Here is a 13,685-nt window from a genome sequence, read left to right as displayed (position 1 = left end):
GGATTTTGAATAAGGAAGGCTATCACTCCATTTTGCAACACCATGCCATACCCTGTGGACAGCGCTTGATTGGAGCCAATTTCATCCTGCAATGACCCAAAGCACACCTCCAAATTATGCACAAACTATTTAGAGAAAAAGCAGGCAGCTGGTGTTTTATCGGTAATGGAGTGGCCAGCGCAGTCACCAGATCTCAACCCCATTGAGCTGTTGTGGGAGCAGCTTGACCGTATGGTACGAAAAAAGTGCCCATCAACCCAATCAAACTTGTGGGAGCGGCTTCTGGAAGCATGGGGTGAAATTTCTCCAGATTACCTCAGCAAATTAACAGCTAGAATGCCAAAGGTCTGCAATGCTGTAATTGCTGCTAAGGGGGCATTCTTTGATGACGAAAGCAAAGTTTAAAGTAGAAAATTATTTCAAATAATTAAAAAAAAACATTTCTACCTTGTCAATGTCTGGACTATATTTCTATTCATTTTGCAACTGATTTGATAAATAAAAGTATGAGATTTCAGGGAAAACACAAAATTGTCTAGGTGACCCCAAACTTTTGAACGGTAGTGTATATTATGATTAGTGAGATCATTTTAAATGTACCTGGCCACCCCCCCCCCCCCCTCCCCCACAATACTACATTCCCTGGAAACAGAGGAAAGTCTATGTAGCGCTTGTCAGAACAGTCAAGCATGGTGACTTCTTCTACAAACACTGATTCATGGTTCGGTACGTCTCGAGTATAGGACAGAAGCTTCTTGTATTCAGAACATATTAACTATGACATAGATAAATGACGGACGTAGTATGTTCGAGGTTATGAAAACTGCCCAGTCGCCTACTGAAAGAACCAGTGGCGTGCACACATAGACATCAAGTGGTGCTAAAGCACCACCAACTCTGCCCTTTATCAACGAAAGTGCCCTTTTGAAACTTCGTTTTTTATTTTATTTTTATTTTTTTTATTATTATCATTTTACTGAGGTCGGTTTGAAATGATCTTTTGAAAACCTGAGCGATTAAAAACAATGCCCTGAAATGAGCCACCACCTCGCACACATCCGACCTCTCTCTTCCTTTAACACCAGATGCGCTGCAGCAGTTCAGTTCAGCGAGGTGAAGGAAGCGTCTTCAGCACAGCACACACGCTCACAGATAGACTTCTTCTCCCGTCCCCACCAGCCAGGTCACATACACATCAAGTCAAATCTACCGTTTGCCCTCTAAGCCCAACGTGAAATCATTTTGTTGTGCAGTAAAATGTCTCATACAGCACCAAACTACTAAGCATTTTTGCCGTGTGTTATATTTGCAAAACGACACATTATATTTCCAGAATTATTTTCTGTATGAAAAATAAAATAATAAAATAAAGCCTTAATAGAGAATTTAAAAACGAACTGATAGTGAAAATGATTCCCAAAAGTTTTTACATAAACCGGATGTAAAAAAGGGACATCTTATTTTTAATAGTTGCATACTTTTTGTTGCAAAGCTAAAATATCAACGAAAATCCAGTAGGCCCTACTCCAAAATCGCGATTAAGGCTTTTAAATACTTTTTAAGGGCCTTCATTTTTCCAATATTGATTTATCAACTTATAATACTTTTTAAGACCCTGCGGACACCCTGTACAACCACAAAATAAAAGCTACAATGGTGATGACACTTACATCAATTTTAGACACTTTTACTTTCTGTGATTTAAAGATTTGATTTTAAAGATTTGACCAACTTTATTTGGTTTAGAAGTGGTTTGTATGTCAAATTATTTTACGTTAATATTTAGTTTATTATAAATCTTGGTTGCCTAATTGTCACACTGATATAACAAAGTTGGGGATTCACCTCACCTTGTCAGTGATGCTAGTGAAATGCCAAATTATCCCCTTGAAAATTATAACCCTTGCAAATATAAATATATCTAGCTTTGGGATTATTAATAAGGCTAAATCGAGGTTAATGGTTATTGTAACTCTGTTAGTCCTCGACGACGTCTTGATGCTGATTCTAAATCAATATAAATATATAAAACACAAATATGGAATGGCGCTTTTAATTCATAGCGGTCCTTAAACTGTGGTGGTATAACGTTATATGCCATATCATATGACATAGGTAAATGACGGACGTAGTATGTTCGAGGTTATGAAAACTGCCAAGTCGCCTACTGAAAGAACGCACTGCTTTAAGATTTGAGTAGAACGTAATGCATTGAAATCTAGTGCCTACTACACGGCATTTCGGACGGAGCCACGGATCCTCCAACGTTAGAGCCTTAACATGAGGTTATCCGAATTGAGCATTTGGAACAGGTGAAGTGCACAGGTTTCTCCATGTAATCTGTCTGCGCAGTCCAAATACGATAGATAACCCCCCATAGACCATAAAATCTACAGTATTAATGCTGGAAGCATGTTTGGACTAACATATGTTTGAACTTTAATGACCTTTTATTTGAAACTTGGAGGGACTCTGAGATTTTGCCTCTGTGATTTGTTGAAGCTCTTTGGGTATGTCCCCTTTATCAGAAACAGGTATCGTGTCCCACTTCTACTCAATTGCACGTTTAACTGAACATCGAAGAAATGACTGCGATGAGTGCAAGCGTCATTAACATTTCATGGTTATTTACTTTTATTTAATAAAATTGATTCAAAATGTAAAATAGCCAAACTGAACGAACGTCAAAGGTTAAGAAGTGCTATTTTCAAGGTCAGTCAACTAAAACCATTTAGGATGGAATGATAAAAGAGAGCACAGTTATTTACTGGCAAGGATAAAACAAACTGACTAGCAGACATTTGGAACCTCCACGTATTAGAAACAAAGCAGTAGTGATATTTCTCAGGTCTTTCCGAGGATATTCACAAAAATATTTAATAATTGTTGACAAAAAAGTAAATTGGCAAAATAAATGGACAGTCCTCATTGTGAATTCAAGAGAAAAAATGCTGAAACGCAAAATTATAGGTGTACGTTGTACACTGACATGAAAATACCTAAGTAAGACATTCGATGGGTAGCACAGATTTTTATAACACCGGAGTGGATCTGATACATGTTCCAGGGCCAGAGTGGGTGTGATAAATGTCCCGGCCCAAACTACTGAGATTAACATGGGCCAGCCCAATGTGATTTGCACTTGAAGACTCGGCCAATTAGTAGTTTTAGTTATTATCTAACTGTCACTATGACAACACGGGCAATTAGTAGTTTTAGTTATTATCCAACTGCGTCCCTACGACAACACGGCATATGAAGTCACAATGCAGGAGACCTATAAAAGTCGCCACAGACAGTGTTTAATTTAACCACAGATGGTTCGATCGTCACGGAGGTTGAAGTAGCTACTACAGCGGTTCACCGATATCTTGTGCGAGTAAAGGAGTGACTATTGATCATGTTTAAACTAATGATGAGGGTAAGTTCATGTTCCTTTGAGCTTTTTCCATAATCTCACTTTAGTCCGAGTAAGTTCGAGAGAGCCGCTTCCCAGTCTATTTATTGAAAATTACATTCCTCGTCGAGACAGTTCTCTAAAGTTGCTTTGTAGCAACAGTGATTGTAGAATATTGCACAAAAATAGAACTAAATTGCTTTCGACCACAAATGGCGACTCAGATTAACATTAATTATCCGGTTACATCCCAGTTACTTCATTTTACGGCCTCTTATCACATTTAAGATGTGTAACCAATTAATATTGGTTATTAACCATCTGAGGTCATTATTAAGATAGATTAATATTCTCTCCTTGAGAGTCCAGCGGTGTTGAGAAAAAAAATCAAATTATAAAATGTTCGTATTCCCCCTATCCTGTCTGCGCGGATGTCCGCAGCCTGTATTATTTTCACAGAAAAGGGTAGCATTCTACAACGTGTTTAATGCATAATGTAGCCTACTTAAGATAAAGGGTTGTATAACACGCATGGTTTTATTTAGAAACACACATTAGAAAGCACTACATAGGCCTAGCTCATGAACATATTGCTAATTAATGATTGTGCCGTAGCGCAGTTTCCGAAATTCAATGGTGGCGTGGAATGACGTTATTTGTTGGTCTTTAGGGTGTCGCACATCTTAACAAGGCTGCTACTGGCCCACTACAAAACTTTAAAAATCCTTATGCACAACGTTACTCAGAAATTAATCTATTCGTGAGCCAAAATCAACACATTGGCTTTCAAAATATGATGTACGCCCCCCACCCATCCCGTCTGAGCAGTCCAAATACGATAGACCAGTGATTCTCAACTGGTGGGTCGCGGACACGTTCTGGGTGGGTCGCGGACAGCTTGTAAAAAAATTAATATAGAGGCACCCGTCAGACATGCCAGGGCTTCAGATTGCGACTAAAATCGTCGCAATCACGACCATGAATATTAATTTGCGAGTAATATTTATGGTAACCCTAATTATAAATTATTTCACTCGCCACTGGCGACAGCCGATACAACAGCATTATTTTTTATGGGTAAGGATTTTTTGTAATTGGAAAAATTTCCATCATTTTCTTTTGAGTTTGTATTTTAAAAGTTAAACGATAGACTCCAGCTCCCGCTCACATGTTCGTCTCTGCCCATCAACAAATGCAGGAATCCGATCACCAGCATGACTCGCAAAACGGAGCTGAAACTTGAGCACTAAGCGTTGAAAATGGCCAAGCGAAAAATATCGCATTTTTTCCACACAGTCTACATCTCTGTCGGACACAAAGAGGACACTTCTTTATAACTGTACATAATTTTAAGTTAATTGGGATCAAAAGTCACTCGTATGCATACTAGGAAACAAGTTTGTTTCAGGTTAGAGTATTCGGAATTTTCTTCAATAACTAAGACAGTATTGGCAAAAGTGCTATAATAAAATTCTTGTTTCTGGCAACCAAGACAAACATCTACAACTTTGTTTACGTCAGGAATAGACGTATTCTAAATGTGCAACTTTCATCACTGCAACGTCTAAGGCACCGTCTACAAATGACCTTAACACAGACGCAAGTGGCGGTCGTGAAGGCCCCAGAGCACTACACACTGTTTTTTGTAATAATTTCAATAGCTTATAAACGGTCCTTCATAAGACCACCAAACAAGTTGTATTGCATAAAGTGCATGGTGTACGGCAACCGACAACGTTTTTTTTAAAAGTGGGTCGCGACTTAATGACCATGAGGATAAAGTGGGTCCCGGGCTGAGACCAGTTGAGAACCCTTGCGATAGTCATCATGAAACTCATTTTTTCTTCATTTTCTCTACTACAGTCTAAGAAAGCTGGGCCAACAGAAGAGCTTCCTGAGGGCTGTGATGTGTCGGCCCCCAGTGTGAAAAACAAGCAGGCAAAGAAAGACCATAGCAGATGGTTTTCAGGTGAGATTTAGCGTGATTACATGTTACCAAAACATGATGCATTACGAGGTTATTTATTCATAACTATAATTTTCCACAATTTATGTTTTTAGTGACATTTCCTTATGTGCATCATTAGTGTCTGCCTCATAGATGCTTAAAGTAAATGTTTCTTTCACCACAGCTATTTGCTGTACTAGAGTGGAGGAGGCAGTGATGGAGGAGCTCAACACTCCTCCATGTGGGAAAAGTGGTGGAGTCGTATCCACCTCTGGGATTAATCCAGCTGTTCTAACTGAAGAGCTGAGGAATACACTGCCAAGCAATGTGAGTACCAATCTCTGTATCTCTGTCTTCCTATCTGCCTGTGTGTCTGAGTTACCATAGCAACATGAGCCTTTGGCCATGTCTGGTCAGACCTTCACAACATTAGATGTTCTTTACATTAGCATTTTACTTAAAGAAATAATCAGCTTAAGGTTAAAAAAAGGTAATAATTAAAAATCATTAAGCTTTTGGATACTGATGAACTTTTTACACTTTCCTTTAACCTAACTAGATGAAAATGGAGGATTTGATTGAAGTGCTGGAAAAAATCTCGGCATGGGTCAAAGTGGCAGTGAAGGAGGTGGTTGCTCAGGACCTCATCCCTATAGTGAGGAACCTGATGCTGGAAAGGATTGCGGCTCTGGACCGAGTAAAAGCACAAATGAGCTGCAGGGGTACTCGGTCAGTGCTGTCGGATACTGACCTTTCTGAGGAGGCACTCCAGTCGGGCATCGTGAGGAGATTTGTGAAGACTGCTTCAGAAACTTTTCTCCAAGAACGCCTTGGGTTGACATCCTGGACCAAGCCTGACAATGATCACTACGGTTCTAGAAGCGCATCTGTGACGGAGGCTGACGTGGAAGTGAAGCTGTCACTACAGAGATGCTGCTCAGAGCTGTCAGCTCTGATTGCCCTCACTCTGTTCGGTGATGTCGCTGGCATCACCATCTCTTGGACAGAACAGGACCATACAGGCTCCGCTCTGCAGAGTGCAGCACAGACAGTGGACGTGGGGCTGGAGAAGAAATCTTGGTGGTTCAGGTTTCCAAGATTTCTGAAGCTGAGATTCAAGGTATCTGTTTTTAAAATGTATTTATTCCCAGTCACACCATTAGCTTTAGATTCTGCTCTTCTGAATGATTTTCAACCATACATTTATGCTACCGTCAATCATATTTTGAATGATTTTATATCAAATTGTCTGCTCTTTTTAAAGAAACGGACAACCTAAGTGCATGTTCACACGGAGGACCAGGTGGTGGACAGACATATTCCAGATGGTACGCATTTTAGTATTTCTTTGGTGAAGTTTAATTCATGACAGTATTATGTATAAAGAAGTGAGGGGTCCATGGTATAGTAGTCTTCCATGGTTTAGTTGTGTTCTATGGTTTAGTAGTCTTTCCTGCTGCACAACTAATAGGGCATGAACAACAATGACAACAGCATGGAAGACTACACACAGCATCCCTCTCACGCCGTCTGTTTGCTTTGACTTTGCAGGTTTCCAGTCTACCAGTGCTGAAGCACCATCCACCTCTGACAAGACCATCTCTAAGCTCAGGAGAAAGTCGACGCATTCCAGATTGGCAACAGCTTTCTCAAAGATCTGCAGAAAATGAGGGGAAAACACCTACTTGGGTGATATTGCTGGAAGTAGAAAATGTTATTCAATTAAAATGGGGGAAAAAAAAAGAAAACCAGACTGCTTCATTGTGATACCTGCATGACAGAAGGCAACATGCATTGTGTCCTGGTCCACAAACTTCATTACTCCTCTTGTCCTGGAAGTCTGGGTGAAGATCAGGTTGCACAGCTGTCTGTGGTTTCTACTCCAGGAAGAAGCACTGGAGACCTACATGATGGAGAGTAAGAAAGAGACAGAAAAGCAAAATAAAGACTTTGATGGGGTCAGAGACCTGACCCATCACCTGGACTGTGTGTATGTGTATATATATATATAAGAGGAATAACTCACTAGAGGTCCTTTGTCCTCAGGGGGGGAGGGCCGTCTTCCAGGGCTTCCCTGGTGCTGGCCGGTAGAGCCCACGGTCATCTGCAGAAGGGGGGGAGGCAGGTCCTACTGAACCTGTAGGAGGAGGACAGGAAAAGTTGTAATGCTGAATGTGATGTATAGCAAACAATAGCATACAGTTATGTTTGTGTATGTTGTACGTGTTTCAATGGCGACGTATGTAGTCCTGCTCCAACGTAGATGATAGAGTCTAACAAAGTTGGGGCCGGGGATACTCATTTAAATGCAGAGCATAGGATCTTTCAAGGGAGAACTTCACGGGGGCAGCGAGTGTGGCCAGACATGCCGCTAAGCTTTTACTGCACAGTTTTACCAATGTTTTATCCGGTTTAAGGGACTATGTTCATGTGTGTGCTGCACAAATTAAAAAAACAATGGGTGAGGTCTATCGTTGGAGTCAAGCCTGATGACAAGGCATCTCCACAAAGACCAAACATAGTTCAATGTTTTACTGAAAAGTTGGGGAGATGTGTTAGGGTTACACAAACCTCAAAAGATGAAACATTAAACAGAGTGTTAGGGGCAAAGAGAAGAAGGGGCAGATGCACAACCCCCCACGTGGGTGATCAGTCCATGTGAGTCCCAACAGTCCAACATCTAGTCCTCATGTTATGGGGAAAACCGACTTCATCTGAAAAACACACAAATACATACAAACATTTGTTTTTATGTGGGAAAAGTAAAAGGCATGATACATAGTGAGATTAGAACTTTGTATAAGAATCTATTAAAATGCTGTGTAGGTGATTAAAAGCCTGGAGGTGGGCGTGGAGGGGGTCCTCTTGATGTGTCAGGACTGGTGGAGAAAACAGCAGGGTCCGGTGTCTCCAGGGTCTGGGTGTGATTAGACTCATGTGACCTGAAAAGGCCATCTGAACCGATGGAGACACCCTTATACGTCACAGAAACTTCTGATTGCTGAAAAACACAAATAAGAGTAAAAATAAGTGAAGATGCCTTTAGGAATCATTTTCTAAATACCCCATAAGTAAGTCTAAATGTAATCAGGTATGAGGATGCACTAACCTGAAAGATATTCTGCACAGATGACGACGTTGACTGCGTGCACAGGTATATCGTTGCTTCTGTGATGCTGGATTCCCTCCGCTGAATTAACAGAGGACATGCTGATGAGTGTGATTAAGAACGGGACATGCTAGTTTAAAATGCATTTATCCAAGACTCTTACTTATCTTGATGCAGGCCACGGCTTTAGCGTTGGCAAAGTAGTGGAGGGTGAGCTACAAATGCATAGAAAATGTTAGGTTGAAGGACATCAACTGTGGCAAGTCCATTCTCACTGAAACTGAGAACCTGTTCCCATGACTCACCTCTGCATCTATGTTGTAAAATACATTGTTGAGCACCCACCAGTGCTCACTCTCCTGCCCCCTGTAGGCAGATTTGTGCTGGAGCGTCACCTCCACCACCTGCAATCATGCAGAAAAAAAACTTTACCACTGAAATGGACAAAGCTCTTATAAACTGCTTATACTTATATCTGCCAAAAAGCCAGTAATACACATTAAATTCTGAAGGGAACCTTTGTAGCTGACGAAAACGTCTGTGAGAAGGTGAAGGCATACGCCCTGTGTGCTCTGTGCAACGCTTGCTGAGCATGACGCCTCGACTGTGGAGAAAACCAAAAACTTACTTTGCGAGACAAATATGTGCAAAACCAGCATTTTACAATAATTGTGACCAGAGCCTCGCAAAAATAAATAATGGATGCTAGTAGTTCTGCACACAAACTTCCATAAACAAAATGAATCTGGCTAAGAGAATATCCACGAAGTAAATAGCCAGCTCCCTCTCGGATCGGGGAATGGGGCATTAAAGAAGTCGGTGTAATACACACGTTGGTCCACCCGGCGTGCCGTGTCAGTTACACGTTTTTGTATGCCTGAAACGTGAAATGCACACGCTGACATAAAACGACTGAAAATGGACAAGTACCCGTATGATGACGACGGAGACGCCGTGACGCTCTCATTTTTGCTCAGGTATTACATGCTCAATGGTTGTAGGTTAGTATGTTTTGGTAATCTCTATTAAATCGTATTAATCATTTTTTGATTGAAGTGTTTAGGATTTCAGTTAATGTAACACAAATAGTGACATAATTTAGCCGCCCACACTCACTTACAGCGTAGATCTTTATGGGTATCTAGGTATGTAGCTAGCTCTGAAATCCCATAGCTTCCTATCTAGCTAATGAAGACGTATCTGCATTTATGCAAATACACATTAAGTATCTCCCACTAGCTAAATTTTCAGATCTAGCTAGCCAGCTAGTTAAGATAAACATTTTTCAGTGTAATTATGATTAAAACATTCAACTTTAACAAATACAACTACATGACAGTTGTAGGTATGAAGTCGACGTTCAAGGGTATAGGATAGTGTAGATAATAATCAAAGAGCCAAACAGATTTCTTTATTTTTACGTCTCTACCCTTGAAGTGTCTCATAATTTTACATAGCCTAGCTACACTGATTGCATGTCCTGTTTATTTCTGATTCATAAATGAGAGTATGCTAGAATTATTTGGACCTACTTGGTCTTTTAGACGATTTTAGAATGAAGGTTTAGCATGATTTACTGCTTTACCAATCAACTGGGTTAAGGTACAGTTGCACAAATTGTCACTATTTGCATGGGTACTAAGAATGAATCTTTCGAAATTGTTTTAAGGGGCATTGACTAATTCTCTGTCTGTGTGTGTGTGTGTGTATTTAGAAATGCCCGGACGTGGAACCACCTTCAAGAAGTGTGTGGCTTGCCACAATTTAATTAATATTGCTTGCAAAGTTTGCACATCATGTACAGCAAAACAACCATCTAAATTAAGACAAAAAAAAAAAAAACTTGACCATAAACGTACGGAATGGGTTCAGGCCCATAAAAGAAATCACACAGCATCACACATAAAAGATGAAGCTTCACTACTGGTATGTGATTGATTTTCATTCTACAGATTTGAAATAATATGGAAAATTATAAATTAGCATTTTAGTGCAAATTATTCACTTTTTGGGGGTGATTGTTTTAGCTTGAGAAATTACAGGCTCTGGGAATACGAGCAGTAATGTTTTTATCAGAGCCTGGAAGGAAGACTGGCTCCTGGGTGTTAGAGACTCTGTCCCCCAGGTGTCAATTTACAGAGACATTGTCTGCCTGTTTAAAAAGAATGCAGTCCCTATTTGACATGGTAGTCCAAGGTAAGAATATTCTGATGTCCTATATCCTGAGTTCTATACTAAAATAATGTGCTGGGGCGTAAGCACAGATAATGCAGATATTGGCCTAACTAGCTTGCCTAACATATCACTTCCATATAAATGTGATTACACTTTTTTCCTTAAATGTAGGATGGATTCATATTGGAGTCCAGGGGCTAGGAGTAGCAGCAACAGCTGTCCAGGGGCCAGCAGCAGTTGTCCAGGGGCCAGCAGCAGTTGTCCAGGGGCCAGCAGCAGCAGTTCAGGGGCCAGCAGCAGTTCAGGGGACAGCAGCAGTTCAGGGCGCAGTAGTAGCAGGTTTGATGCCTCTTATTTTTATTTTTACTTTTTTCTTGTAGTAGAGGTAATTGCAGTCTGTCCACCTTTTAGAAAGAGGATCAAAAATTAACAGGTGTGTTATTTTTAATTCCATACACTCTAACCAATGATTGAGTTTTCACATATCTTATTTTCAACAGTGCGCTGCTCATTTGTGTAAATTACAATGAGTGATTTAATATTGAGTAAGAGTGTGTCTTACTGGGCCCATTCAGCGTTTTGAGGCATCTCAGACTTCTGTACATTTTGGTGATTTTACCTTTATCATGCTCTGTTTATCCCCTTCTCTGTCTGTCTTGGTATTCCATGTGTCCATGTTTTGGTTTTCCCATGTGTTCTGCCACACCCCTGTCATTTGTAACTCCACCTTCTCATCATTTTCAGTTGTGTCTTGTTTAGTTCCTAAGTTTCTCTTTAGTATCTGGTGTGTGCTTTGTTCAAGTCATGTCTCTTCGATCTTGTTTTTTGTTCCTTATATGATTGCCCTCCTGATATGACCCTTGACTGCTATAACTCAGGGTTCCCGCGGGGTCTTAAAAAGTCTTAAAATGTCTGAAATTCAAAACTTTAAATTTAAGGCCTTAAAAGACTTAAAAAACAGCCAGATTTTCATCCAAGGTCTTAAATTTAATTTAGTCAGGTCTTAAAATTTTACCTTAGTTAATTTTAGAAAAGTGTAGTTTAATCGAAACGTCCGGAAGTCAGTTCTGTGTTGTCTGTGTTTGTGCGGGGCTACAGGTGTTGGTACGTGTTAATTAATTAAACTACAAAACCCATAATAACCGCAGGCAGGAAACGGTCCTTGTCACGAAAAGCCTTCACGCAATTTTGTGCCTCATCCCCGCCGTCTTCGCTATCGTCAGTGCCGGTGTTCTGTCGATTTTTCCTACCCATCGAAAATTCATACCAAGGCTTACTGCGCATGCGCAAGTCGCTTTTACGTCACTATTTTGGTGGCCGCCTACTACACCCATCGATTTTTCCTGCCTGCTAGCGAATTTCAACAGTGCAGTACTATTTAGTCCTTTCAATAGTGCAGTAAGTTAATTTCTTGTTTATAATTCCTTCTTTGTTTGCAATTGCTATGTTTTCAACTGTGCATTAAGTTAACTAGTTGATTAAAATGTTTTAAACAGCGCCGTTTTACTACCTGTTATTACCTATTTATAGGGACTTGGATATTTCCGCATGATAATGATTGAGCCGTGTAATAATACACTAATACGCAAAATAAAACTTTTATTTTAAAGCTCATCTACTTTTTAAACGCTGATTTGCGCTACATTACAACGTTTCCATAAGGTAAACAAACTAGAGATCGTCTACAATACTACTTTTTAAACACTGATTTGCACTACATTACAACGTTTCCATAAGGTAAACAAACTAAGAGATACGTCTACAAATACTACTTTTTAAACGCTGGTTTGCGCTACATTACGACGTTTCCATAAGGTAAACAAACTAAGAGATACGTCTACAAATACGCGATGCCAACGGACACGGTAGGAACATTCGACAAGGTAGGAAAATTCGACAGACTAGTCTATGGGGTTGTTAAGCTGTGACGCATCATCTTTGCGAAACTTCACGTCCGGGTCCAAACACTTGCTGCATTGAGTCCCTTAATATGCCGCAGTGCTGTGTGCCCTGCTGTTTTAACAGATCCGAGTCTAAAACAACGACCCTTTTGTCTTTCTACCGCTTTCCTTGCAATGAGAAAGAGAGAAGAAAATGGGTGCAGTTGATAAGGTAAGTTCTATTTCTAAAAAAAATCTTGACAGTGCCTCCGTGGGCGCTAATGCTAGCTAGCTAACCCCACAGAGAAAAAAAAGCCAACTTGCCCCTTTTTGGATTGCTTGATATTCTAGCTATGGGTTTAATACAATGTTTCTTGCCACATACAGATATTTTAGTTCTTGTTTTGTTTTATTTGTTGTCCAGCTAAAGTAAAAACTAAAGTAAAGATAGCTCTGGTTAACTTAGCTAGTGGCGCTAACACTAGCTAGATTAGCTAGCTCGTAAAAGGCAACACCAGGATATCTTTTCGGATATCCTTGATATATTGTATGGATACACACACAACAGTTAGCTGATCAGGAGTGTCCGTAAAAATACCAAGCAAAAATACAGCTGATGCTACTGTTGCATCCTATATTTACCTTTTTCAGTATGCATATACATTACTGCTTAGCCCGTTTCCATTAGTTTATTACTGCCGTACACTTACCATACATAATTCTCACATTTTATTGCAATATATATATATACACACACAATTTTATAAGGTCCTTATTTCTTTAGCACTTTGTTAGAGGAACCCAAGTAAGCTGTGACTAATGATTAATGATAATTTTTTCTTCTTTTACAGACGTGAAAACTTCACCCCAAACTGCAACTCCAGGGTGTGTAGTTGGCACTTTCCCAATGGCAAAGCTGCTGGACCTTCGCGATTCGCTTGGAACCAGGGAAAGGCTTTTCATTTTCCTGACCACCCCAGCAATCCCCCTAAGCAGAAGAAGCAGATTGTCCCTTCCAGTGATGATGCAACAGACACAGGACACACAGCTGACATGGCAACCCCACAAACCCCTACTACATCCCAACCAAGTCTTGTCATGCTTGAGGTTGAGAATGACATGCTTAGAGAAGAGAACAAAAAATTGAAAGAACAGTTGGAGAAACAAAAGCAAACC

At 40.2% G+C, this 13,685-nt stretch overlaps 1 protein-coding gene across 1 annotated transcript; it reads left to right on the top strand.

Moving 5' to 3' along the window:
• The first annotated feature begins 3,288 nt into the window (after positions 1-3,288).
• Positions 3,289-7,308, top strand: LOC143507324 (uncharacterized). The gene is made up of 6 exons (XM_076996549.1): positions 3,289-3,421; positions 5,261-5,366; positions 5,530-5,672; positions 5,905-6,465; positions 6,610-6,673; positions 6,897-7,308. Exons 1-5 carry the CDS (start codon positions 3,401-3,403, stop codon positions 6,622-6,624), a joined length of 846 nt encoding a protein of 281 aa, XP_076852664.1. The 5' UTR covers positions 3,289-3,400; the 3' UTR covers positions 6,625-6,673; positions 6,897-7,308.
• The last annotated feature ends 6,377 nt before the right edge of the window (positions 7,309-13,685 follow it).

This window comes from Brachyhypopomus gauderio, unplaced genomic scaffold, assembly GCF_052324685.1.
Source record: "Brachyhypopomus gauderio isolate BG-103 unplaced genomic scaffold, BGAUD_0.2 sc667, whole genome shotgun sequence".
Taxonomy (NCBI): Eukaryota; Metazoa; Chordata; class Actinopteri; order Gymnotiformes; family Hypopomidae; genus Brachyhypopomus; species Brachyhypopomus gauderio.
This window is presented reverse-complemented; position numbering and strand designations above follow the sequence as displayed.